We start from the raw sequence: 26,637 nt of genomic DNA, 5'->3' as shown, positions 1-26,637 counted from the left end.
GCAAGGGGGATCTCGTGGAGCGTTCACTGGAGTTGGCCAAGGCTTACCTGGATCAGGAGACTGCCACACGCCTTTTGGGCCCTGCCAGCCATTTGCCAAACAGTAAAGCTGCTTATTCTACTCTTGCACTCTTGATAGTCTCCGGTATCCTCCAAACCTGAAGTCTCTGATAATCTACGGCAGTTCCTATCATGGCCACTTAACCAACCTTGGCCCTATATCTGAAGATTGACGCACTTCCTCGCTCTCCGTGACAATTCGAACTTGAAAGATTTTCCAGAGGTGCAAGCGGCTGCCAAGGAGTATGGTTTTGCGGTCAAGTTAAAAGCTAGGATAAAGCTGGAGCTTTTAAGTTTCTGCAGAAAGTTGCTCGACGGCGATAATGAGTTGGAGGTTCATGCGGCAACAGAAGAAGGACGCTTGCTGAAGTATGCAGAGGAAAGAGGGCTTGGCGAGATGGACGATGGCGTGAGGAAGGTGATGGCCAATTTGTCGTGAATGCTTCATGATGTAGTGGTAATACAGAAAGTGGAAGATGCGGGCCTACCGCGGATATCTTCCCTGATTCTCGGACTTAGCATTGTTTGATCAGACCCTTGATCTAGGTAACTTGACAACAATGCAAATCTTAAGATAATTGTTGTTGTATGCCGGATACTCTAGGATGCCCCTGGACGGGCTTTCGAGGAATGCCTTAACAACACGGCATGAAAGTCTTTCATTTGATTGATAGGTCTCGTAGGCTAGGGATCATGGTGGTCCAGATAATGGCTCACATGATGGCAGTTATTGCCAATCACTGTCACCCTTAATGGAAACTATCGTAATATGTGGGTGCCTGCCCTATGAAAGTCATACAATATATCTACAGCACAATCCGCAATCATGGAAACCGCACATGGGGACCTGGTTGCCGTCCCCTCACACCAACATCTTGTGTCTCCAATGGCCTCGCGTACACCTCCAGCTGTGGATTCCCATACCGATCAAACAAGTAATCACCCAAAGACACCCCCCCTGCAATGGCCCTTGGAGCAGGCTGTCGCCCAATAATTAACCCCCCCTGCGTCCAAGCATTAGACGACGGTGTCGCCTCCGACGAGAACCCAGAGCTAGGCCCCAGCTGACCAGCCAACGTCGTAGGTGATGTCGATATCCCCTGGTGAAACTCTGCATATATCTCGTTCTTTATTTCCTGCTTCATCTGGTTCTTTTGTTCGAACAATTTATACCTTCTCAGCTCCTCCTCGAGACCTTTTAACCTTTGGAACTCGGCCTCCTTTTCCTTGGCCTCCCTCTTGGCCTCTTTCGTCTTTGCCCTCTTGAGTTCTTCTCGAAGGACCATGTTCTCATGCTCCTTTCCCTTTAACGCCGCTGCTATTTGGGGGTCTAGCGGACGGGGCTTTCGGGTCTCGGACGAACTGCGCTTTCGCATGTTGCTCCGGGAGCGTCGAAACTGTAGTGTAGGCCCGGGAGACCGGTTTCGGTGAGGGCGGTGTGGGATGGGGTCTTCATCGGGATGTGGCATCCAACGATTATTGGGTAGGTTTGGGGCATGGGGAACAGGCCTTCTTGGTTCGTTGAAGGGGGTGTTGGGTGTAGGAGGATAGGCTGGAGGAAGAGTCCATGTTCCCCACATAGAAGCAATCGGGTACGGTTGTGGTTGCTGATATGGGATGTTTGGTCTCCCATAACCTGCCGGGGGAGGAGGTGGCGGCGGCCCCGGCCGGTATCCTTGGTGAGGTCGTGGTGGGAATCCGCTCATAAAGCCTGGACTGGACAAGGGTGTCCCTGCCGGTGGGAGGCGATAAGTGGGAGACGGCGGGATGGTTGAAGCTGTGTATTCTGTACTGGGTGAACGTAATGGGGTCTTTGGAAGACCAGGCCCGTATGGTGCTGGTTCTCTCTCATATACCATGGAGTGGCCCCCGTGAGGGTCGTCCTCGTCCTCGCTATAGTAGACAGAATCTTCTTCACTACCGTCTGTGACATACGCCGAGTGAGGCTGATGTGCGGGAGGTCGGATAGATAAGCCGGGACGGAGGGGCCGCATCTCCTCTCAGTTCAATGCCCAGCACAAACCAACGTGGCCAGTGTGGCACAGTCAAAATATTTGGTATGGTACTGTGGACAATGATCCACACCAGGATTGTTAGTCGGGAAGGAAACAATGAGGGATGGAGCAGGGTGCCTGATCAGAGGTAACGTACGAACTTGCCGGGGTATCTAAAAGATTGGGCGTTCTTGATGATGAAAGTGGTTGACAGGTTGGCTGGCTTGAGAGGCTTTGCAACCAGCAAAGTGCGCGAACCACCTGCTTTGGGCTCGAAGTTGGGCGCCTTATGGCCTGGTATGCCAACCTTGGGACCCCGCATATCTAAGCCCGCTCTACCCACCAGGAGCCCCAAGCCACACCGACTTCTGCTGTCAAGCTGTGCGTCGATTATGGGAGGACTGTACTGCGTCGAATAAAAAGGAGGGGGTGGCGCCTGTTCATGTCCCCAATCAGAACTGTTTACCACTCATAGTTGAGCCGCAAGTGCGGGGAATTTGTTCTCGAGTGGGAGCGACTTCGGTTGCTGCATTTCAGTCTTCGCCAACACCGACAATGGACCGGCTAAGACAGAGAAGAAAGTGATTGGTCCAGCTGGGGCACAGAGAAAGTGAAATAATGTTGGTTAACTAACACTGGAAGCAGAGGTTGATGCGATCAACTAACCCACATGACTCTATATGAGACAAACTTAGATGTCTGATATCGACCATTGGGATCCCTTTTTCATGGCTTTGCAACCTAGGTGTCTACCCGTGGTATTCAGTTTCTGAGCCAACCTCGGTCTTCATGTTTGAAGATATGTGGGACATGTCGTTGGCAGCCGCTTCTGTTGGCCCAACAAGTACCACAGGTCCTGACATCACATGGCTTTCTCATTGAAGCACGTTGCGACTTGAAAGCCGCTGAGTTGTATCTCTTATCTTTGTTGTCCTGCGGGAAGCATGGGACAACATCGTGCATATCGCATCTCGAGGCTCTTCCGAAATGAATGCCGAAAGGGGACGGAGGGAGCGGATAAACCGGCTTAGACTGTAATGTCGCGCAATCTGCTGCAGTCCCTCCCAATCATCGTGGGCCGCATGCACTGCGCCCCTCACGCCTACATGTACAGACCAAGATCACCCCACACATGCACCTAGACCTTCACCGCCTACTCTCCAATTCCTGGTGCGCCTACAGATAAACCTTGAGCAATCGTGAGCTTGGCAATCGTAGCCTGCTGTGCGTTAACGAGAGGAGGGTGATACGGCATAGACAAGATATAACCTACTGGACTGTAGTTAATAGACCTTCAGCTAATACGACGGTAAACATCTGGAACAGCCGAGGATATCTATGGCTGTGTTTTAAAAGCAAACTCGGTCTATAAGTCTATGAAGTTAGGAAAATGGAACTACACTAGTCTACTGGATCATCACTCGCGTAGGCCTGCCGATGATACATTCCCCAGACACAGAACCAGCACCAACTTGCTCTTACATCTTCTCCGCCACCGTTCCCCCCGAGCTGCGCGAACAAAAATAACATAGTACACCCCCTCCTCAAGCATCACGGACCTCGTTGACCCTAAAACCACACTTCGTCTCCTTCTGCTCCGAACCCCCAGGACTATCCATTTCAATCCTCCTTTCCCCACCCCCCGCACTTGAAACGTCATAGTCCCTAGCTTTAGCAAGTAACGACCCTTGACTGTAAGGCCCCCTCCCATCGCTAGCCGGAGATAGGCTCTGCGCGTCGCCAAACCAGAGACTCGTCAGCTCATACCACTGGATCTCCCCAAACGGCAGACTGATGTACTCTATCCCTCCTTCATAAAGCCATGCACGACCAGGAAGGCACAAAGCTAATGGCTTGCTCGACACCAAACTTGATCCTGACCATCTTCTCCGTGTCCCTGCTGTGAATCCATAGTAAGCTCCTCCTGAGCAGTCCCTTCTTCTCAGGTCCCTCATCAAACACACCAAAGCCACCCATTGCCTTGAGCGCGGATAAGATGCGGTCTTGTAGGCCATCGATAGCGAGAAGACGGTCAAAGCTGTTGGTTAGTGACAAGTGCGAGTAAAATACATGCAGCTTTTGATACCGCTGTATTTTCTCTCCCTGTGAGTCTTTGGAGATTAGGTTGGGAAAATTGGGGTTACCAAGAAACATCGCGAGTTGGCTGTGAAAGAGTCTTGATAGCAAACAGGGGGGAAGTGGGTCCGAAATAGGGGTTCAGGGGTTGCTTGGATAGTGGACTCACTTTTTCATCATCGTCATACACTGACACATGACACCCTCACCACACTCCCAATAAGTCTGCTTCTCAGTAAAGAATATCGCCCTCCTCGCCAGCGCATGCTCCTGGAGCACCCATCCGCGTTGACTCAGCGGTCCCATGAGAACATCACCATTGAAATCATCCATGGCCTCGCGAATTGAAAAACACCCCTTGTTTTCCTTCTTCATCGCCGGGTTTGCTCAAGACGACGTGATTGCTTGCCGGCGCTGTCCGTTTGAGAAAGCTGGTCCCGTACCCACCTTTTTCGCTGCTGAATGCCAGAACGCAGTAGGCACCACTGTATACCTGCTCCATCTTCTGTGCTTCACTCCGAAAGTCACCACCTGGGCCTTGAATGATACAGAGGGAGTCGATCCAAAGGTACTGAATTCCCAACTGGCGAGTAGCGGTGATGGCGTCTCGGAAGGTGGCGGGGAGGCCGGAGGGAAAAGGAATACCCAAGCGACGGCTTGGAAGGGTTTGAACGGTAGTGCAGAAGTGAGGAGGAGGGTCCTATTGATGGGATAAGGTAAGCTACCGAGCTGATGACAACTTGGTATTTGCGATGAGTCTGACCGCAGGGTGGTTGACAGATCCGACGTCGATGAGGCGTGTGGGGAGGCTTTGGGTTTGGGTCAGAGTGAGTGAGCTACTGTCTCCCTTGCAACCTGGGTGGTGGCTGTCGCAAGTTTCAAGCCAATGGTTCATGTGATCAAAGTGAAGAGTGCTGTGGGAGACGGGGAGCTCGCTGGTGTATCCGATTTGGACCTCGTGGCTTGCGCGGGTGTTGAGATCAGGGCTTCGGAAAATGTTGAGAATCAAGTCGGTGGATGCGTTGATCTTCAGCCTGCTTCCGTCACGTTTGATAAGCAATGTAGAGGGCATTGGACGGTCTTTGAGATAGCGACGGGAGAAATCTAGGCTCCAGAATAATGCGCACAGATTGCAAATATTCTCGTTGGACGTCATTGTAACCTGAGCGAGACTGTAGGTCCTGGAAAAGCCAGGATTTCACAGTGCCTGGCGGAATTCTTGGTAGTTTTGACATAAGTTGTTGGTTGCTTTGGTACGAGCTAGTAAATCTAGTGCTTCGGACTTTCGCCTTGTTGGATAGCTTACTTACAAACCATTTGTCGATCGAGATGACCTAGTCTGTGCCTAGTAGATTACTCCTACAATCGACTCTTTTAGTTCGTGATACAATAAGTGTACTTGTCGCTGTTCCTCGAGTACCCGACACTGATTGTCTGATCGGGAGATTGACTGGCTCTATGGCGGCGACTGGCTCTATGGCGGTAGCCGGCTTATAGTAGTTACTGGTCGCAATTGAACTCTCGACTGTGGGTTGTTTGCGCTCCTGAATGTCCGTAGCCCAATATGCATCTTCTCGTGCTGAATGCGCAATATGCTTTTGGGTAGCTCCTGGGACCGCGCTCTGACCCCTAGCAATCCGTTCCGTTCGGCCTGACGCTGTGTTGCATCGCCTGGATGGGGTGATGCTCCCCCTGAAGACAAAACTGGTTTGTGGACTACAATTTCAGGCGCACTCCCTTCAGGTAGGCCTGAGATCATCCGGCTAGTAAGGCCTGGGCCTAATTCCAGCATGAGAGAAGCATCCGAGACCGTCGAGCTGACAAATGGCGGTATGGATGGATTCGACGATGGGCGTGGCGAGGCCAGGTGCGTAAGGTGCGGGATCTGCACCCCAACAGGCGCTGTTGAATAAGTTCAAGCAGGTCTGGCAGTGCTGTCTTACCAGGTCTACATCTCGGGTCCCGCGATATTTGTTTCATCCATTTCAACACTTTCTCGTGAACTTTAGCGACCTTCTTGGAGTTCTGGGTTGTCACATCATAAAATAGTGTACATTGGAATTTCTTCTGAGTTCTCCATGAAACCTTTCGCGTTCATTTTCACCATAAATCAGCCAGATGATGAATTCTATTATGATGCATCCCGTTGACTAAATATCCTACACGCGGGGCTTTTTGTTCCCTGTTTGGTTCCCACCGGGCATTAGCTGGGACCCTTCCTTGGAGTGGACGGCAGTGCAGTGTCCAGTCTCCTCCTCGGGAGGTTCATACGTTCTCGTTCCCCATTGGGTTGCCGTCTTGTTGCTCCTCAACTTTGTGAAAATGGCATGCTCTGTGGCAAGTCCCCAGTTCGGCATCTTCAATGTCCCAATGTGGTCGTCACTTTGGAGCCACAATATATGCTCCGGTTTCAAATCTCCATGGCGAAACGTTGTATCAGGCTTAGAGACGGGTCTTTGTGCCTTGTCTGGAGCATCTGCAAGGCCCCATAGCTGCCTGACTGCTGACTTAAGAAGATATGGTGTCAACCGGTGTGTGGACTTCTTCCAAAGAGTTCAAAGATTGGCCCCATCAGCCCACTCAAACATCAAATGATGATCTTCTGATTCTGCATCTCCTCGACTGAATGCCGTGATGAATCGCATATTCTTGAGCACACGGGTCTCGGTCTCCCAGCCTTGAACTAGGCTGTGACGATCTTGTCCAGTAAGCTTGAAGTTCCTGAAGTTCTTTCACTGCGACATAACCCCAGACTCGTTTGGATCACGGAGGTCGATGAGATGGTTCTCATGAATCTGATATTTGATGACTTTGCCGAAGGAACCGGTTTGCGTGGCTTGACTGTCACTTTTGACGAAGGGCAAATAAAACCTCCCTTTAAGATGGTAGGAGTACTGAGTGGAGGTTGCCGTTTCGAACACCGGCGCGATGAAGCGCCATTGCTCATCGCAAAATTTAACCATGCGTGAGTGATTCCAGAGCGGATTCCGGTCTGTCTCACTGTTGAACTCCACGAAAATATGGTGCTGGCTCGATGAACACCAGCGCGTGGTGTCATGCTGAAGAATAAGATTGTGATCCACCAATTAGGGCTGGCCAGAAGTGCTATGGCGCCAAGACCCACGAGCACTCTGCAGGATGCAAGATGCTCGGGGTGATCGAAGGCATAGCACGACGAGCACGCTGCAGGATGCAATATGCTAGGAGTGATCGGGGCCATGCAGGATAAGCACTTCAGCGTCCCAAAGTCTATATATACGGAGGAACTGGCTGGTGTGGATGGACAGTTCCGCAGTGTGCAATTCACGCTTGTATTCACGGTATCTTGTGTTTACATTGAGACATCTTGTTGTGCACTGTTTAGCTGCACTGAACCAGGATTGTTCAGAAGTGCCTTCAACCAGTATCCCTTTTAGAGGTTCTGAATAGGGGTTCGTCACACTTACCCCTCGTGGCTTCTGAGCGGTATTAAGTACTACTTGCCGTGTCCATTGAAGTTTGCTGTGCTCCCGCAACTGATTTGATATTTTCCAGGAGTAACGTAATATTATCCGTAGCGCAAAACACCCCAAATGCATATATACTTACCTAGCTATTTTGCCAAGGGTGACGAGGCTTTAGGGCTTCTACGGATAGTTTCTTGTGCTGTTATGGATTAGGCTGGTTCTATGTGAGGATTCTCACGTTATTTTCGCTCTCTTGGTGGTGGTTCGAGCAAGGTTCCGCAAGCTATCGGATTACCTTGTGAACTCTAAATTTATATTAAAAGAAGGTTATGGTTAGTATGGAACTCCAAACGACAGCCTTCAGGGCTCAGTTGACCTTCAATTTCAGCAACGATCCCTGTGTCATAGCTCATTGCTGTACTCCGGTTCGTTAGCCTGTTACACTGTTTAACCTGTACGTCCTTTGACGAACCGATATCTTTCGTCCCCTCGCCACAAGGCCTTTTCAGTTTACCAGGCGCGATGACACATTAAACGCATCCGTTACTGTTGTACACCGTATCGACCCTTGTGCTTCTACCTAACTATTGTGGCAGGCCCTGCAGTCTTGTCTTAAGGGAGAATGGCTTATGAACCACCAAACCGACATGTGCTCTCCTCTTCCACTAACTAGCTGCTTCCATTTCGACAGCCGCTTATTGCCAGCCTTGAGAAACCTCACATGAAGTCGGGACCGACGGGAGTCGGTAGTCAAGCCTTGCCTAGGTGCCTGTTCCAAGGTATATACGTAGCAACCTCGGAACTATGTTTGTTTCATCGTAGCACATGGAGATATAAAGGTAAGTGTGACAGCTGTGTTACCCCCGTATCCCCACAGGTTCGCACCTCGAGGTCTCGCCTCTATTTCGGATTTAAAACACAGCCTCACATCGCCATATGGTTGCCCGCAGGACTTCTGCTTCTATCCACTCTAAGCACAGTCAGGTTTCAACGCAAATATGTCTTTTGGAGCCAAAAAAACCTACCCCCTATCTCGTCACATGTGAAACGGCGGTTGGCCTGCCTGGTCTCACAATCACCATGCTTACAACTTAGAAGTGTGTCGGTAGGTAACCTAAACACAAGTCAATGGATGTTCACCAAGTCGGCACCGAATTCTTTCAGGTCGCACTTTAGGCACCGAAATGGCATAATGTGAGAACCAAAAAGGATATGTCGAGCGATCCGCTGTACAGGCACTTGCAGATAGGTGGAGGTCGTACCCAGAAGTTACCTACGGGCAGTTTTGCTGAGATGCTCAACGTCTTGCACGTGCATTCACAATCCACTAGGTTGTTTCGCGAAATGATTGACCTGATTCAACCTCTGTATGATAGTGGTTGAAGATACTGAGTTCTTTTCGAGATTGAAAGCCTTCCAGGTTGCGGAAGCATTGAGACTTTCGCTCTATGGCGACACAATTTGAAGATTTGGCCGTCTTGGGCAAGCCTGCTTACTAGTAAGAGCGACTTACAGTCCTTGAGTCACTGATGGGGAATTTATAAACTATCATGTATAAGACATGTATCTAAAAGAGCACAAGAGGCATCGCTGGAATTACAACACCCCAAGAACCATCGACAATGAGATCAAGATTAAATATTGAGTCATTATCACCTCTAGCATATCTCTTTCCTCCCCAGATTATCTCCTTCCTCCCCAAAGTAGCTGTTTCTTCTTTTCTTGTGACTCCTTTCTTGTGACTCTTTTCTTACCTCATCTCTTCATTCTTTCACTAATCCCCGTGCTGTCTTAGCCAAAGTTGACACCACCTCAGAACCAACAAAAACCCAAACGAAAAGCTTAAAAAGAGAGCTCATCGTATTCCTGCAGTCTGATCTACAAACTATCAGGTCTTTACATCGGTAGCTCAGCCTTAGAAAAAACACACACACCAAACCGAGCATCCATCTATCTGTAAGTTGCTGTCTCTCCTTTCCTTCCTCTGGCTTCACAAAAGAGCGACGTCCCCCTCTCCCACCGAATTACCCAAAACTTCATTCATAGTTTTATCCAAAATGAGCGTCCAGTCTACCCACCTCACGTCCATTACTCCTCACTCATCCTCAAGTTCTCCATCAACGCCCTCTTCTCCTGCCTCCAAGCCTTCCTCTCATTCATCAACTCCTCCAACTTCTGCCTCGCCATGTCCAACAATTTAGCCTTGTTGATAGACCGCCCCTTGACATTGATGTTCGGACCCTCGGTGTCGGTGTCCTCCCCATCCTCATCATACAGCCGCAAAACAAGCTGCAGGTTCTCAAACTGCTCGTTCAGCTTAGTCCGGTACTTCTTGCCAATCTGGTTGTGCCACAACCGTCGACTGCTTTCGTATTCCTCCAACGTCTGCGTCTGGCTCGGCGCTGTCAGCGGGGAAGCTGCAATCACGCGGCTGCTGGGTTTGAGAGGGATTTGCTGGGTGGTAATCGAGGAGACATTGCCGGCATCCATGGGGACGATGGTGGCGGTAGAGGCAAAATAATCATCACCGCTCTTTTCACAGGGTGGTGGTGGCGACGAAGCACACGATGAAGCGGACCATGAGACATTTCTTACTCCGGGACTCGCGGTAAAAGTCGGTGAGTGCAACGGGCTGTGGGTTGAAGCCGACGAGAAAGACGAGGCGTCGGTGGTGCGAATGGTGGTGTCACCTGGCTGCAGCTGGTGCTGGAAAGAGAAGAGGCTGCGCTCGCGCTCGCTTATGCTGGTGGTGACTTTGTCGGTTTCTGCCGTCCACGTGACAGGGGCGACAGGGTTGTGATGGGCAAAATAGCCATTTCCGGACGAGTTGTTTCCAAACTCTCCGGTGGTGGAGGACGAGGTGGTGGTGGGACAAGAGGGGTGGCTGGTGATACCAGGCGATTGGAAGGCGGGGAGCGGTGGTGTTGTGGTGAAGCAGCCTCCAGGATCGTCAGGGACATAATGGAAACCAAAGGGTGCTGTGTGCGGATGCGGGCCCGAAAAACTGGGAATCTGGCATGCAGCTGGTGCGAGACCCCATTCATCAGTGCCGGCTCCCACCGTGGCAAGAGTGGAAAAGTACAAGTTGACGTTGGGCGCCGTCTGTCGGATTTCTTGTCAGCCAAATGCTCTCCCCGCATTCCATGGATGGGACACCACCAGGATGAAGGACTCACAGTTGGGCATCTGGTTGAGAGCCCGTGCACCCCCATCATCGGGGCCTGGCCCCTCTCGGGATCAGTACCCCAAACAGCCGTCGGGTTCATGGTCGCCATTCTTCCTCTCCTTGGCTCTTCCTTGAGACGAATGTTCCTGACGTAACGGGCAACTGTCTAGAAACAGTGCGGGCGTCAGAATACAGTCCCTCCTCGACCAAAAACGACAGCGTTTGGGTGTGTGTGTGTGTGTGTGTGTTTGTCTAGTGAGAGGCGTGATGCGGGTTGGGAACTGGCACGCCTTATAAGGAGCAATCACTGCCGGAGACCTGGAGCCCTGTTTGTGTGCCAGTCGCGCTGGCTGGCGGCGGGCATGGGGGCAACCCACGTTGCTTCTGCTGCTTCCCCGGGTCCTTTCATTCTGGGGCACACAAAGACAGCCACAGCCAATCACGAGCTCCGAAATCGCCGGTCTGTCTCTGACAAGTCACTTGTGGGCTGATCCACGTTTGACTGACAGACATGTCTTGAACCCTGCCTTGGCATCTCGACGTGCCACTCGTGCCTGGCATTTTCAAGAAGTGTCTTTTTTCCTTTTTGCTTGTTGGGTCCTGATATGGGTTAGGGTTGACGCAGGGATCGGACGAGAGACCGTCACCGCCGCCGGACTCGGTTACGTACTCGGCCTCTGGAAGATCTGGCAGTGAGGTGCCCGAGAAATGGGGATGTGTAGTCGCCGCCGAGACCATGAACGCGGGGGCCGATTCCATCCGAGCCAATTGGGGATGCATCTAGTGGCACATCTGCATGGTGCAAAACGAAAACTAGACCTGCACGACGACGTTGTTGATCGCACGTCTCTGTGAGAAATCGCAGTTTGACATGTCCGTTCATGCAGCTTGCCATTAGCGCATCCTGCCCGCCATCAACTGATAAGGTAAGAATCACGTTGACCGCACGTGACACCCTGGAGAGCCACCATAGATTTTCCAAAGAGGGAGAAGGAAGAGAGAATAGCAAAGGCGCGCGTCATCTTTAATTTTCCTATAGTGTTGGTCTGCCCCATTTTACCGCTTCTCATTTGAGTCGCAATGCTTTCGAGCATCTTGAAGAGACTTTTCATCATCCACCAACTAGTATCTCTTCTCTCTCTGAACGACTTTAAGACATCTGTTCAAGCATCCAAGTATCTGGAAAGGTTTTCCTTGAGGCCCCTAAATCTTCTACTCAAGGATGAGCACTTCTCTCGCCACTGTTCTCTGTCAATCCCAGGCAAACAGCTCTTACACCTTCGTGGAGATCCAAGTAACAAACCAAGCTGTCTTGTAACCTCATGCTCCCATTTGCATAGATCTGGCTTGTTTCCCAACACCATTATCTACCGAATCCCACAGGGGTCACCCAGCGAGAAAGCCTCCACCGTTAGTGGAGGTGGTGCAAAAAGTGATGATTGCTGTGAGATTCGAACTCACGCCTCTTTCGAGAGTAGAATACCATTCATTTCTGAGTGGAAGATGTTATCTTGAGTCTACCGCCTTAGACCGCTCGGCCAAACAACCGGTTCGATGGTGATCTGGGCGCAAGCTATGCGTCATGATTGAGATGCGATGGGACGCAGAGGTGCAGGTGCAAGATACTTCATATCAAATGAAGATAGACTTTTGTCATTAAGGGCTGCATATTTTTTGGTACAGTCATTTGAACTCAAAGTCGTTTAATGATTTGGGGCTAGAAATGCCTTCACTTCATGATGCTTCCAGACATCACACCTCACAACACCAATCACCATGTCATGATTAAGTCAGGTGGCACCACTGAAATCGCATATTCCCCATCAAAAATTGCAAACTAGGGTATAAGTACATCCATGTTCAACAAGCACAGTATCACAATACCGACCGACATCACACCGCGAAGAAAAGAAAAAGATGGTTCTGAAGAAACAAAAAGATAATTACCAAAACTACCACCAGGAATGAAACGAATAAACAACCCCGCTCATTTTGTCTCCCATCCGTCTCAAACTATCCACCTCGGACTCCTGGGACTCCTCAACGACCTCAGCGACATCAGACTGGTCCCGCTCTACGAGCCATCTGAGTTTCTCACCTCCGCCGCGCTCAAGCCGTCCCTCTCCACCCTAATCTCCCTCTCAACCATCACACCCCCGTTGTTACTTTCCTGCCCAGCGGCATCTGGCATCCTCAAACCAGCGCCTCCCTTCTCTCCAAACGTAGGTGACAAAGGCGAAAAAGGGCTGTGGTGCTGACTGCTCGGCTTCTCCACCTCCGTGATCAAATCGTCAGGGTGGTCCTTTCTGCTGTGACGGCGGGGGCATTGTTGTTGGTCAGCAGAAACAGTAACGTGGTTCTTGCCTTGGAAGCCGTGGGCGTTGTAGGAGGCTGCGCTGCCACGACGGTCGTGACTGAGGAGTGGACGCTGGGTGGCCATGCTGGAGGTTTGGTTTCTCGATCGGGGGTTGGAGCCCATGCTTGAGCTGCCGGTCATGCCGGTGGTTGCGCAAGTCGGCGAGGCGTATCGTGACGGTGCCGCAGCAAGCCGTTGCGCGACCAACACCCCAAGGGGAAGAACAACAATAACAGACGTCTGCGTCAAAGAGGCCGATTCAAAATTGGTGAAGGAGGCGAACTCCAATGCTGCGAAGACCACTATTTCTTTTGTCAGTCCCGTCCACCCACCCATAGACAAACAACCACAAAAGACTTACCGGGCACAAACATCAACACCCCGTTACAAATAACCAACACATCCATCGCCTTCAAGCCCTTCCACCCCGGCAGCACACTCCTAGTCTCCCACATATGCATCACCAACCTAACATTAAACAAGAAGCAAAACCAGCAAATCCCCCCCGTCATCATCCCCAAATACACCTGCCTCACCCACACCCCGTCCCTTGGCACCGTCATCCCCAACACCCCCCTAGCCTGAATAACCGCACCCGCAAAGTTGAACCCAACAGTGACCAACCCAACCCCGATACTCACCCCAATGGCAAGCCACTTCCACACATCCCTCCACAAACTCAACATACTCCACGCCTGCACAAACAGCGCGGCATAGATCAGCATCGTGACCGGGACAGACAACAACGTGGCAGCAACAGAGATATTGATATCGTTCTGCGAGACGGCCGAGTAATCCCCGAGAAAAAGCGCCGTCAGCGACGCCCAGGAGGACGGGTAAAACAAACTGAGGAGGACCATTCTCGTCGTGTTGAGCGCGAGGGCAAGGATGGAGATAATTGTCGGCCAGCGCTTGAATCGTGGGAGGGGGGTCATGAGGAGGACGACGGCGAGGATAGAGATGCAGGCCCCGATTTGGGAGCCGTAGAGGATCGACAGGGAGGAGGCGTCGGCGTAGATTTCGGAGACTTCCTTTGGGGTGAGGGGGACGGGCGCGAGTTCGCCTGATGGGGGGGCCGGGGCGAGGAGGATGAAGGTTTGGGTTGAGGGGTTGAAGTTTGTTGGTGGAGGCCCCGGGGCGAGGGTGGTGGAGGTTGGGGTGGACATCTTGAAGAGAGTGTCCTTGATCTCCCTGATCTTGGGGGCTGTTGATGTTGCTAAGGCGCACTTGCGTGGGCTTGGCTGGATACCGTGAAGCGATCGTTGATGTCGAGGCGGCACAGCTCTAGACAAAAAAAAGATTAAGAGAGTTGTCGATTTGACTGAAGTCCACGTTGGCTGTGGTGTTTAGTGGAAAAGAAAGAGCTGCTTGAAACCCATGCTGGAGAAGTATTTGAGGACCGAGGAACTGGTGACGGTGAATGGCAAAGTAAATAATGGATGGTGGGTAGGCTGTATGTCAATACTTCTCCTTTTCCATAGGATTGTTGCTTAGTAGTAAACAATCGCAATGGATCTGGTGGAAATGGAGCAGGAGCAAGCCTGGCCACGAGGTTGCTGCTTGGTCATAATTTGGAGCCCATCATGGCTTCTAAGAGGGCGCGGATCGGGCGGGATAATGCTACCAGAGTTTAGGACAATGAAAGTCTGGTGGTGAAAAACAGGCCATTGATTTGGGCGCAGTGGTGGCCGCAATGGTGTGTTTGGGGTGTGCTCTTAGGATTGTCGTCTTAGTATTGTTGTTGACCCAGACCCACATTGTGCTTCACCACGATTCAATTTAGGACCAGGTGAAGACTGACAAGTCGCTTCAGAGGTTTGATGAAGATGATAAAACTGGAAGTCTCGTAACCGGTCCTGCCTTTTGCTACTGGTCCGGGTGATGTGACTTCATTTGGTGCCATGGATTGCCGGTGGTGAGATGAATGGCGACACGCTTTGTCAGCTCTTCCTCCAGCTCATCAGTCAAAGCCGATTGAAAAAACTTCTTTCATATTTGCACGCGACTGTCCAGGCAATGATAAAGGGGTAATGTTGAAGCAGTGGTGCTGAGGTGGCTGAGGGGGCTCATGTCGTCGCCCTTCGCAGTGTGATGCCAGGCCCCGACCCAAAGCTATCCCAACTGGGGGAGATAATGGCCAGTGTCTGCACCGCAAAACTGATGCGACAGAGTAATCTCCCCCATTACTTTCACCATGTTTGGTGTTCAACAAAATGACGCCATCTCCGGAGCCGAAGAGGTCGCTATCCGGGCCGGCCCCACAAGTCCGATAACGGGGCGAGCTCCCCCACAGTGCCCGATGCTTGCTCTCTGTCACTCTCAACATCGACACAAACAGCTACTGACTGAGAGCCTCATCTCACTATTCATATTCGGCCTGTACTCAGCCCACGGGATTGGTTTTCTTTACCTTCTTCCTTCGTGCCGTCCTCATTTCACACCTGGAAGTCTTCTAAAAAATGTCCCTCATAGCCATCGGCCAACTGACATCCACCTCCTCCCTCCCCCACAACCTCACCCAATGCCGCACCCTCATCGCCCGCGCCGCCTCCCTCAACTGCAAAGCCCTCTTCCTCCCCGAAGCCTCCGATTACATTGCCTCCTCCCCCACCGAGTCCCTCTCCCTCTGCCAGCCCACCAACAAATCCGAGTTCGTCACCGGCCTCCGCGCCGAAGCCAAAAAACACAAACTGGCCATCCACGTTGGCATCCACGAGCCAAGTTGGACAGACCCCAAGACCAAGATCCGCAACACGGTGATCTGGATAGATGAGAACGGCCACATTGTTCATACCTATCAGAAGGTGCACTTGTTTGATGTTGACCTGGGGGAGAGCGGAGGGCCGGTGTTGAAGGAGAGTGCAGTGGTTGAGGCGGGGGAGAAGGTCGGGGAGGTATGGGACGTAGAGGGGGTGGGGAGGGTGGGGAGCGCGATTTGTTTTGATGTTTGTCTTCTCGTCATATGCCGGAGAGTGATCATTTGCTGACAACGTGCAAGATGCGCTTTCCAGAGATGAGTTTGGCGTTGCGACGAAGGGGCGCAGAGATCATCACCTATCCTTCTGCTTTTACAGTCCCAACAGGAAAGGCACATTGGGAAGTGCTTTTACGGGCGAGGGCGATAGAGACACAGTCTTATGCCGTTGCTGCTGCGCAGGTCGGGAGACATAATGAGAAGAGGGTTAGTTACGGGCACAGCATGATTGTTGATCCATGGGGCAAGATCGTGGCCGAGATCAAGGGGCGTGAAGGAGAAGACAATCCAGAGCCAGAGATTGCTACTGCTGTGATTGATAGGGAGCTGCTGGCCAAGGTGAGGAGGGAAATGCCGTTGAATCGGAGGATGTGAGTATTTTCCTTGCTTTGTGTCACGGTGGAAGTCGCTGACGATGTGCAGAGATGTTTATCCAGAGATTTGATATCAACGTCGGTGAATGAGAAGCACAAATGAAGAGTTGCTAAGTCAGTAAAACTTCAATAGAGGCTTGGCCCTCCAAACCATCAACGCTTGCTCCATCGCAGGGGGCTGTGCCGCATTTGCTCTGGGTGTTTAGCGCGGGTTGACTACCATTGGCGCCAATGAAACACACCACGACTTCTGTGGCTTCGGCTATGCATGCGCTGGGTGCACAGAGCCTTGCGAGATCTTTGAAGACGGCCTTGATTCTGTGCGAATGGGTGAGATCGTAGGTGTATGAGAACTGCAAAGTCGGTCTGCATAATGAGGCATGCAGCTCAAGTCAAATTGGGCAAAATGCCTGGCAATTCTGGCCGCATTTTGAACATCACCCACCTTCAAGGGAAACCTCTGGTACCACGTCGTGAGGCTCTCTTGAGCCCCTGGCGCCATCATGCAGACAGGCTATCCCAATACCAATACCAAGAGGCAGCCATCTCCAGCTGGACGGGAGCTGTGTTGTTTAAAACAACACCATCCCCAACTTTGGATGCGTCGTGCCATCATGCTTCATTCTAGAAAATACCAAAAAAAAAATGTCAAGAGTACCAATACGAAATCTTTTCCTCTTCTCTACAGCCCTCCTCATTCGCCCATGTCAAGCGTTCAGCCTGAGCGAATGGCTCTCCAAAGACCCCTACGAGGACGGCGGCACCGTCCAGGAGCAAATCCAATGCTACGCGCTCCCCTACGGCGCCATCGGAATGGCCAGCCACATTCTCACCTACTTCACTGCGTATATGCTCTCCCGCGGCAGAAACCCAATTCTCGTCTGGAAACGGCTCAAACATCGACGGTTCAACCTCTCTGTTGCTGCCGTTGGGTTTGTCATTACACTTGTCTTGACATCACTGACCATGGCGAGATGTCGATGCACATGGCCGTTTATCTTGGTCGCATTATGGAAGCTGGTGTTGTCGGTCACATTAACGGGCATGACCATCCAGGCGGCATGGGAGACACATGATGAGCCCAAGAAAGAAAAGCAACCAAAGGTTGTGGAGGAGGAGCAAGGGTACGTTGCGTATGGGCATGGTGGGTACGGCTATGATTATCCCGAATCGACGTATCAGAGGACACCAACGGATGACCGTCCTGGACCGAGGACTTCGGCGGCGGATGTGCATTTGGGGCATTACTACCCTCTCAAAGCGCCGATGGGAACGGGGAGTAGGGTTAGATTGACTCAGCGGGAGGACGATGGTGATGACGACGAATGGCATGGGTATCATTTGCCAGGGCTGAAGGGGAGGTATCATCGGGTGTGGTATTGGGTCCCGTTGTATGTGCTTGGGGTCGTCGTCGGGTTTGTGGGCATCATGAATATCGTGTCAAAGCATATCATGGGGAACCAGCAGTTGAGTATCATTACTGGGGTGTTTGGGGGTGTTGTGCTCCTGATGGTCCTGGTGGTGATTGTCCTGTCGTGGCTGATGATGAGTGGAAGTGGAGGATGCGTGGGGATTGTGGGAGTCGGTTGTCTGGCAGCGACAGGAGTTGCTGTGTTCATGTTGAGCGTTCTGTTTGCCTTTTACACTGACTGGGTGATGGCTGCGCTGGCTGAGGATTTGGTGGGAACGCCATCGCGGGACAATGCTGTGTTTTACTGGACGTATTTTGCCGCGAAGAGGTTACCAATGGTGTCTTTCTGAGTGGGACCAGGAAAGATAGAAGTGACGTTACCTGATATTAGATGGAAGGAGTGATGCCCAGCTGCTGGGACCCGAACGTGATCCTGGAAACTGGTCCTTCCATCCTCAACCACCTGGGCGCTCGGATTAACTCCATCACAGAAGCAAAACCAGCCTCAGTCATCCATCTCTGCCCGCATCTTCGTTACTCCTACATTGGACCCTTTGCCACAAGAACTGCGACTGAAACCGAAATGGCCACCCAAATCCCGACACTGACGCTCAACGATACAGGCCTCCCAACAAGAAGCACCAAGCGAGACTACTCCGATTCCAAACTCAAACCAGAGCCCCTCCGACTCCCACGCAAAAGTTATGGCGACAGTAGCATCAGCACTCAAAGCTCCTTTACCTCGCCCGCGAAGAGCGCCCACGCCCACGAGACACCCACCCTTGCAACCCGCCGCCCGAATGTGCACCGCGGGATGGAGGGCATGGCCTTCCTGGAACTAACACCCCCGGCTCGAAGCACAGCGCCCGGCCTGGCCAGCCTGGTGTCCAAGTTTGAGATTGCCGACGCAGTAAGCAAAGTCAATGCACAAGAGACTCGCCACGGCCCGTCGCCGTTGAAACCAGCGGCAGCGACTGCCCTGAACACCCAGAAGCAAAACCGAGCACGACCACGAACCGAGCCTCGACCCATCTTTACCGAGGGCTCGCCTTTCACCAAACCCCCCCGTATCGCCATCCCATTTTCCCAAGCAGAGGGACCAGAAAGGGAAGCAATATCTCCAAGAACACCGACGCCAGCTGCTGGACCCAAGCTTCACGATCCTGACGGCCTGCCAATGTACCCACAGTCGAGCTCGCCGATCAAGAAGGTTTCCCGGCTGGAAGCCAGTCGCTTCATAATCCGCCATCAGCAAAAGTCGGGAAACACGGAAGATTAGGTACCTTCCACGCAGTTCCAGCTAAAGCAGCAGAATGATGGACAGAAGCGAGACAGTGGTGTTGTGCCCGAAGAGAGGAGGGGTTGGGACCCCAAGCTTGTTGCCGAGAGACGAAAGATGTTTGAACAAGGAGGTGGTGACCCTTTTACCTTGCCCATCATCACTCGTGCAGCAGTGAGTTCTTCCAAGCCGGTCTTTGTCGAGCACCCCAAAGCTGTTGCAAGCCTCAGAGCGTCGAGGACGAGCGAGATGGATCCCAAGGCAGGCGGCAGTGTCTCGACAGTCAGAGGCAAGCAACAGAGCCAGTCATCCATCGAGGTAGGACGAGAGGTGGAAAATACCGTCAAGAGAAACAGACACAGCGTGGCGGATTTGCGCATGGCATTTGAGCAAGCTGTGTTGGCTAGATCGTCAGGCAAGTCGTCCGTGTCAAAGCATCCCAAGAGCGAGTCTGCCAGTCCAAACAAGAAAGCGATTTCAGAACGAACCTACCAAGCCGAGCCAGGTCAGGCAAACAACCGCAAGCACCCGAGCTCCGAAACACCGCCGAGGGCACGCAACAGTGACCACACGGAAGCGCCAGCCAGCGAGCCCATCAACAGAAGACGCACTCGAGCCCTCGCCGAAGCCTTTGAACACGGGGGCAAATTGGGAAGCACCCCATCGAGGCCGCTGCTCCAAGCACGAACACTCTCTGTCAAAATCTCCACCGTCAAGCCTCCTCCCAACGAAAGTCCCACCAAGCAGTCAAAGGAAAAGGCGATGGCCCGCCTCAGTGACAGTGGTGTCGGACGGAGGATACTACCAGGACCACCACCGTCGCCTTTTTTACAACACTGGAGAACCAGACGGGAGACCGCTCCTGTCAAATCCGGACCCAGTCTTCCCATCATGGTCTCCACCACGGTTGCTGTCAGGACACACCGCGACTCGAGCAGCACTACTGCTTCTTCTTCCTCCTTCTCCCGACGGTCTACCACCCCTTTTCCGGCAAAAGTGGAGGAGGCACTTCGCAAGTCGTCGAGAGGGTATGGAAACTTGTCCCAAGATGGTGCTGGGGAAGGTACTGCTACCAAGGAGTCTCCTGTCAAGGATAGGATCGGCATGTTTGAACACCTTAGTCGTCCGAGAACGGTGAGCTCAACCTCGGGGTCTCAGAAGAGCAGAGGGTCATCGTCGAACAAGCTGGTGAAGTCTCGCAATTCGGTGAGACGGCCTTCGGTGTCTGAGTTGAGACGAGGAGCAAGGGCGCTGAGAGCATTGTCGTTGACGGGACGGAGGGAGAGCAAGCCGGTGGCGGCTGGGATGAAGACCGCTGAGGGTACGACGAAGGTGACCATCACAACAAGACACAGCGTCGGGGTTGTCCAGCAGAGCACCGCCGGCAAGCCTCTGGGCAGCAGAGTCTTGCGCGCGAATACCACCACCACTGCAAAGCCAGACGGGCTGTCTCTCACTCCTAGGCGTGACTCGAGCTTTTTTGTCAAGGGGACCATGTGGAGGGTTCCGCGGACGAATCCTGCGCCGGCGGGGAAACAACAAGAGCCCATCTCTTCCAAGCCAGCACCACAACCTAGCTACGAACCGCCCTCTTCCGCCGAACTCGTCAACAAGACTGCCACCACCAAGCCGACGCTTTTCCACCCCACCAGCGCAAGAGATGGCCGCATCCTCCCCGACAGGAAGAGCTACGGCACCCTCGAGACGAAACACAGCTGGGAGACGAGCACGACTGCCCCCACCATGGTGGTTTCTGATCCATTCTTGGACAAGGCCTCTTTATCCAAGACGAGGGATATAATCCCAGTCACAGGTGATGGCAATTGCTTTCACCACCACCGCGATTCACCGCCTGTTGTGAAGGGTGGTGTTGTTATTCACCAAGCTACTACCACCTCGATCATTAGCGTTAGTCCCACGGCTAGCCATTACTCTCCTGGCAATGTCACGCCCGGCCATGAAACAGCAAAGGTACAGCGTCCTGTAGCTGTTACAAAGAAGCATCTTCAGCAGAGTTTATACCCCTCCTCCTTGGGCAAAAAGGGGGGTGAAGCGTGGAGGAATAAAGCTGGCGGTGTGGGCCCGGTCTTGAGTCCAGATCTGGTGCACGCGGTGAAACAGGGAGGGGGGAACAGACGTTCCAGTTTGAGCTGGGGGAAGAGGGCGGCGGCGGCGGCGTTGGGGATCGGGAGGCGGTTGAGGGAACGGAGAGCTAGTTCGAGTGCTGCTAGACATCAGGCGGGAGGGGGGAATTTGATCAGTCCGAGAAAGATGATGCAGGAGAGGAGTAGTCGGGAGGGGAGTGCGGTTGGGGGAGGAGGAGGAGGGAATAGAGAAGAGGATTGGGATGTTGTTGTTGCTACGCCGAATTGTAGGTTGCAGCATCCTAGGCCGTCGAGGGTTGTTGATTGGAGGAGGTGGGAGGAGGAGGAGACTAGGGGTGGTGGTGGAGAGGCTGGAGAAGATGGTGGTAAGAGGGTTATTTTGGGGCAAGGACAGGGAGAGAGAACCATGGGTTGGCCCAAACTGTAGCTTTTTATTTTTTGTTTGAGGAGAGAAGAGAACTCTTGGGGGGGATTAGAGACATCTTGGATCATTGTTAAGACATGTTTAAGACGAAAGACAGGACAAACGAAACAACCGATAGTCGGCCTTGTGCTGGAAAGTACCAAGTAGCATTAGATAAATGATAGATGAACGCTTCTCTTCTTATCAACTGCCTGTTCTTTTTTCCATTTATCTTGCGACAGTTCAGTACCCAACACCGGTACTCAACCCCATCCCAACCCCAATCTTCTTCACCAGCGCCTTCTTGAGATACCACTCCCGCGCCAAACTCCTCGTCAACCTCGCAAACGTCTGCGGCGCGATCCGTCCCCGCTCCACCGCCCTCCCAAGCACAAAAATCGCATCCGCCAACGCCCTCTCTTCGGCGACAAGATCGTAAAGCTGGTTCCCCACCACTGTCGGAGCCACCAAAAGCTCGTCAATATTCGGCTCTGGAAGACGAGACGAGCTCTCAATCACTGCGTCTGCCTTTCTGAGCGAGTCCTGTAAGATGGATGTGTTGGACGTCAGGAGGTTCGAAAGCTGAGTCAGTTGCGCCGACTCAGCTTGCATTCTTTGGCTTGCTGCCGCCATGGCTTGCCGCTGCGATTGCAGACCTGCAAGGGAGGAGTTGTTCTGGTCGCGGGCCTGCTGCCGTAGTGTAAACAGTGTTGAAGCGAGCTGGCGGAGGAGCGCGTCTTTTTCAGGGTTTGGGGGGATGGGTGGCGCCGAGGTTGTGGTGGGTGGAATGGAAAGAGTTAGGTCTTCCGAGTCCATGATGTCTGGGACGGGGGGGTTGGGTTGGGGTGGTGGGGGTTGTTGGATGGGAGGTTGAGCTTGGGGTTGTTGCCATTGTTGTTGGTGGAGGGGGGTGAATTGTTGTTGTGGAGGGAGGGAGCGGCGAGTGTCGTTGGGGAGGTAAGGGGGTTGAGGTGGTCCCGGGGAGTAGTTGCTTGGTGGAGGGGGAGAACGTTGGTATTGGGGGCCTGGTGGTGGTGGTGGTTGTTGTTGTTGCTGGACTGGAGGGTGGAAGGGACGTGGTGGTACCGGAGGAGACTGGGGCGCTTGGGGTGGTAATGGGGGTGCTGTGTCGTATCGTGATCGACCCGGTCGCGCTTGTTGTTCATGGTGCAGTCTTGGATCTTCACCGGCATACTGGCTTATAGGACGTCCTGGCTTTGGTGGTAGTGGAGGTACTGGGGGACCGGCTCGAGGTGACCCTTGGACAGGAGGTTGTCGTGGGTCGACTTGCATGCCGGGTTTTGGTGGAGGGGGTGGTGGTCTCGGCGCATTTTCCGGGCTGTGGTGTTGAGCCTGACTTGATGGCCTGGAGGCGAGATCAGGCGGGAGGGGAGGAACAGGAGGTGGTGATGCCGATTGCAATTGCTGAGCTGGTGGAGGCGGCGGTCCCCCTGGCTGTCGAGCCACTACTGGCGGCTCTTTGGCAAAGACATCTCGCAGAATGGCGAGAAAGTCGAGAATGCTAGACTTCTGCAACGGGATAATCAGCTTCGAGTCCCAGATAACCCCATAGTATCGTCCGGAAGAGAACATACGTCCCAAAACCCAGCCCAGCCCGCGAGATATGGATGGTAGACCTGTCCCTGCGGATCAACATGCTGGCCGGGGCGCACCATCATGTTCTCGGTCGGGGTCACGTAGACCAGGGGCGCTTCCTGCGGGTAGGCATGGGGAACCCATAGTGATATCGGGAATCGATATGTTGTGCCGCGAAACAGGACGGGGATGGTGCCGGTCAGGCGAACGAGGAGAGCTGATGAACCGTTGGGGAAGGCTGTCGCAGCGCATCGTCAGTGAGCTGGCCATGCGCGCGCAATCATTCATCGAGGCAGCATGAGCATACTGTGGACATCGGTCCTCGGGGAGAGGGAGGGGTATTGCGCGAGGGCCTGGGCAACATCGCTGTAGGCACGGTTGACATCTCGATATTCCTGTTGGCGGAGAGGGGTAGCAGTTAGTATGGCTCTATCACAATATCGAGGTAGCAATTGGAACATACACTTGTCAAGACACTGTACAGCCAGTTCAGGACATGCTGCTGGACTGCCATGTTGGGGTCCTCGAAGAAGCAGCTGTTTGTAGTTATCGGCCTGTTGTTGTCGTCAGCGTCGTCGTTTGCGGCCGTTGAGGTGCCGCCAGAACCAGGCTGGGGGCGTGCTGTGGGACAGCGATAGCCTTGGCATTCTGATGACGAGACAGGGCACCATTTTGTCTTGGCATTTCAGCCTTGGCACTTTTTCGAAGTCTCTCAAACACCAGTTGGCCCGAGCTTGAGGCCCGGGTGTGCACGGTCCTCGGCTAATGGCGGGGTAAGACAAGATCTTTTTGTGCATTTTGATCGATTGCAGCCGCATACTTCAGTGCTCTGCTGACTTCCAGGTTTCTTGTTGAAGGAAAAGGTCCTTCCATTCATTTCCTCGGCTCATCTGTCATTCAAATGCCACCCTCGTCCCACATCCCATGTCTGACGGAACAGACCGGCATAGTGAAGTGACAGCAGGCCGGGGGCAAAAGGAGGGGCCGGGGTCGGCGCAGTTCCAACATGAGCCTGGAAGAGAAAGGCACACGGCGCCTCGAGTGCCCAGGGCAAAAGGGCGCGCCCTTTGAGGTTCCAGGTTGCGATATTTTCCTTCAAGTCTCCACTGTGCCTGGCCATTGTCTTGCCATGATTTGATCCGAGATGCCAACGGCGCAGTGTTTGACGTCTTGGCACCGTCCCATAATAACTTTTTCAAGAGGGGCAAACTTTTTCGCTCATTGGAAGTGCCGCTTACAAAAGACAGCGCCTCCCTCGCAAGTTGTCTTACGACTCAGCAACCAGTTGATCTCGACTCTGACTCTTTTCTATCTATTACTTGACTATCCCGTCCCATCTCGTCCCACAAGTTTTCTGGTCCGAACACTTCAAACGTCTTAACTCTAAACATATGCCCACGCCTCAACCGAGTTTTCGCACGGCTGAGGAGTATTACAGAGACAATTCTGTATACTCCTTGCGTCAGGACTGTTTCGACTGAAGCGATTATCACTTCGACTCTCAACTTTACCTTTACTCTTTTTAACGAAAAATACATTCCCGCCGGTATGTTGGCGCCCATCCCGGACCTGGCCAATTATGGAATCTCTCCAACCCACGGCTTCCTCCCGGACGTCCTGCCGTTGACGAGGCTTCCGGATCCCTACTACAACAAATGGGAGGCCATCGCGGCGAACCTGCAGGCCCTCATTCTCAGCAAGCGGCTGCGCGGGGTCATCGACCGGCTCCCAGTGCTCTCCACCATCGGTCTGGAACACGACGCAGAATGGCGCAGAGCCTACGTGCTGCTCTCCTTTATGGCCCACGGCTACATCTGGGGCGGTGATAGTCCCAGTGACCGCCTGCCGCCTTCCATTTCAGTCCCGCTGTTGAAGGTGTCTGAACACCTCGAGGTTCCGCCCGTTGCCACCTACGCAGCTGTCTGTCTCTGGAACTTCAAGCCCCTTTTCATGGACGAGGATATCGACAATCTCGAGAACCTCGCCAGCTTGTGCACTTTCACCGGTGGCATCGACGAGTCCTGGTTTTACCTGGTCTCTGTCGCCATGGAAGCCCGTGGTGCACCCATCGTCCCCCTGATGCTGAGGGCTATTGCTGCTGCCCGGGAGGACGATGCAAAGGCCGTCACCAGCTGCCTGAGCACGTTTGCTGAGCGTCTGGATGATCTGACCACCCTGTTGGTCCGCATGCATGAGAGCTGCGACCCCAACATCTTTTACAACCGCATCCGTCCCTTTTTGGCCGGCAGCAAGAACATGGGCGAAGCCGGTTTGCCCAACGGCGTTATCTACGAGGACGGAACTGGAACCGAGACCTACCGCCAATATGCCGGTGGCAGCAATGCCCAGAGCAGTCTGATCCAATTTTTCGACATCGTCTTGGGCATCACCCATCGCCCCACTGGTGAGAAGCCGACTAAGGAGCGCGGACGTGAAGGTCACGCCCCTGCGCCCAAGCACAACTTCATCATGGAGATGCGTCAGTATATGCCCGGACCCCATGCTAGATTCCTTCAGGATGTTCAAGGTGTTGCCAACATTCGCGAATATGTCGAGCAGAACAAGGACAACAAATCCCTCTCAGTTGCCTACGACGCCTGTTTGTCCATGTTGCGCGCTCTCCGCGACAAGCACATTGCTATTGTCACGCGGTATATTGTCCTGCCTAGCCGGGAAGTTCGCGCCCGGAGCCGCAGTCGGAGTCCCGAGGTCGCCCGTCGCAAGGTCAACCTCGCTACTGCTTCTCGCCAGCAGCCTCAGGGGATTGCTTACGATGCCCGTGGTGCTGCTGCCACTGCTCAAAAGGCTGCTGATGACGGGAAGAAGAGTGCTCTCAAGGGAACTGGCGGCACAGCACTCATCTCTTTCCTCAAGCAGGCCAGGGATGAGACGGGTGAACCTGCTATTGAGGAATGGACCAAGCGGTTCATGAGCAGAGTGCACAAAGGCCCGGGTCAGAACGACTTCTTTGCTGGAAAACCCGAGGAGGGGGCTGGGTTGCTGATGTCCCATACTGTCACTGAGGAGGTGGAGATGCCTGGTTTGGCAGGTACTTGGACTATTGATGATGATGTTGGAGGTATCTGCAACTATTAATGAAGTACATTATCGAGCGTGCATGGCGATTTGGCTAGCGTTTTGAACGATTAGGCACATAGTGTTTGAATGAACCAAGTGAATACCAAGGGTCGCTCTCCTCTACTGATCCAAGAGTGTAAGATGTTTCTACTTCCGGCCCTAACTGAGAAAACAAAGTCCCACTTGGTTGCCAGTCTCCAAATCTGCATGGCTACGAGGATGGTCGTGCCTGGCAAGAGTTGCGACGTCTGCCAGGATTGCCAACTCTGCCAGGCATCTCAATTCTGCAAGGCATGTCAAACTCTGCAAGGCATGTCAAC

General features: G+C 53.0%; 9 protein-coding genes and 1 non-coding gene across 10 annotated transcripts; 4 read left to right on the top strand and 6 right to left on the bottom strand.

Annotated features, from left to right (window-relative positions):
* Nucleotides 1–883: 883 nt before the first annotated feature.
* Nucleotides 884–2,511, bottom strand: QC764_401400 (uncharacterized protein; the record flags this gene model as incomplete). The annotated part of the gene is made up of 2 exons (XM_062946420.1): nucleotides 2,211–2,511; nucleotides 884–2,053 (listed from the first exon to the last, which is right to left on the bottom strand). The coding sequence occupies exons 1-2, from the start codon at nucleotides 2,373–2,375 to the stop codon at nucleotides 884–886; spliced, it is 1,335 nt and encodes a 444-aa protein (XP_062800013.1). The 5' UTR covers nucleotides 2,376–2,511.
* Nucleotides 2,512–3,597: 1,086 nt separating this feature from the next.
* QC764_401395 (uncharacterized protein) lies at nucleotides 3,598–4,435 on the bottom strand (the record flags this gene model as incomplete). The annotated part of the gene is made up of 3 exons (XM_062946419.1): nucleotides 3,598–4,056; nucleotides 4,124–4,217; nucleotides 4,299–4,435. 3 exons carry the CDS (start codon nucleotides 4,433–4,435, stop codon nucleotides 3,598–3,600), a joined length of 690 nt encoding a protein of 229 aa, XP_062800012.1.
* Nucleotides 4,436–9,414: 4,979 nt separating this feature from the next.
* On the bottom strand, nucleotides 9,415–11,605 carry QC764_401390 (uncharacterized protein). Its single transcript, XM_062946418.1, has 2 exons — nucleotides 10,752–11,605; nucleotides 9,415–10,677 (listed from the first exon to the last, which is right to left on the bottom strand). The coding sequence occupies exons 1-2, from the start codon at nucleotides 10,848–10,850 to the stop codon at nucleotides 9,664–9,666; spliced, it is 1,113 nt and encodes a 370-aa protein (XP_062800011.1). The 5' UTR covers nucleotides 10,851–11,605; the 3' UTR covers nucleotides 9,415–9,663.
* A 572-nt stretch (nucleotides 11,606–12,177) lies between these two features.
* QC764_0061470 lies at nucleotides 12,178–12,289 on the bottom strand. The gene has a single exon. It is a non-coding gene; the product is annotated as a tRNA-Leu (tRNA).
* Nucleotides 12,290–12,526: 237 nt separating this feature from the next.
* Nucleotides 12,527–16,728, bottom strand: STE2 (pheromone alpha factor receptor). Its single transcript, XM_062946417.1, has 2 exons — nucleotides 13,459–16,728; nucleotides 12,527–13,399 (listed from the first exon to the last, which is right to left on the bottom strand). The coding sequence occupies exons 1-2, from the start codon at nucleotides 14,261–14,263 to the stop codon at nucleotides 12,816–12,818; spliced, it is 1,389 nt and encodes a 462-aa protein (XP_062800010.1). The 5' UTR covers nucleotides 14,264–16,728; the 3' UTR covers nucleotides 12,527–12,815.
* NIT2 (Carbon-nitrogen hydrolase) lies at nucleotides 14,913–16,861 on the top strand. Its single transcript, XM_062946416.1, has 3 exons — nucleotides 14,913–16,042; nucleotides 16,096–16,442; nucleotides 16,495–16,861. Exons 1-3 carry the CDS (start codon nucleotides 15,557–15,559, stop codon nucleotides 16,514–16,516), a joined length of 855 nt encoding a protein of 284 aa, XP_062800009.1. The 5' UTR covers nucleotides 14,913–15,556; the 3' UTR covers nucleotides 16,517–16,861.
* A 229-nt stretch (nucleotides 16,862–17,090) lies between these two features.
* Nucleotides 17,091–18,206, top strand: QC764_401365 (uncharacterized protein; the record flags this gene model as incomplete). The annotated part of the gene is made up of 1 exon (XM_062946415.1): nucleotides 17,091–18,206. One exon carries the CDS (start codon nucleotides 17,091–17,093, stop codon nucleotides 18,204–18,206), a length of 1,116 nt encoding a protein of 371 aa, XP_062800008.1.
* A 1,046-nt stretch (nucleotides 18,207–19,252) lies between these two features.
* QC764_401360 (uncharacterized protein) lies at nucleotides 19,253–21,667 on the top strand (the record flags this gene model as incomplete). The annotated part of the gene is made up of 1 exon (XM_062946414.1): nucleotides 19,253–21,667. One exon carries the CDS (start codon nucleotides 19,253–19,255, stop codon nucleotides 21,665–21,667), a length of 2,415 nt encoding a protein of 804 aa, XP_062800007.1.
* A 219-nt stretch (nucleotides 21,668–21,886) lies between these two features.
* STP22 (Suppressor protein stp22 of temperature-sensitive alpha-factor receptor and arginine permease) lies at nucleotides 21,887–23,793 on the bottom strand (the record flags this gene model as incomplete). Its single annotated transcript, XM_062946413.1, has 4 exons — nucleotides 23,703–23,793; nucleotides 23,547–23,634; nucleotides 23,239–23,477; nucleotides 21,887–23,173 (listed from the first exon to the last, which is right to left on the bottom strand). The coding sequence occupies exons 1-4, from the start codon at nucleotides 23,751–23,753 to the stop codon at nucleotides 21,887–21,889; spliced, it is 1,665 nt and encodes a 554-aa protein (XP_062800006.1). The 5' UTR covers nucleotides 23,754–23,793.
* Nucleotides 23,794–24,787: 994 nt separating this feature from the next.
* On the top strand, nucleotides 24,788–26,335 carry BNA2 (Indoleamine 2,3-dioxygenase; the record flags this gene model as incomplete). The annotated part of the gene is made up of 1 exon (XM_062946412.1): nucleotides 24,788–26,335. One exon carries the CDS (start codon nucleotides 24,788–24,790, stop codon nucleotides 26,333–26,335), a length of 1,548 nt encoding a protein of 515 aa, XP_062800005.1.
* Nucleotides 26,336–26,637: the final 302 nt, after the last annotated feature.

Source organism: Podospora pseudoanserina, chromosome 4, assembly GCF_035222485.1.
Source record: "Podospora pseudoanserina strain CBS 124.78 chromosome 4, whole genome shotgun sequence".
Classification (NCBI taxonomy): Eukaryota; Fungi; Ascomycota; class Sordariomycetes; order Sordariales; family Podosporaceae; genus Podospora; species Podospora pseudoanserina.
Note: the sequence above shows the minus strand (reverse complement) of the source record. Positions and strands in the feature narration are given on the sequence as shown.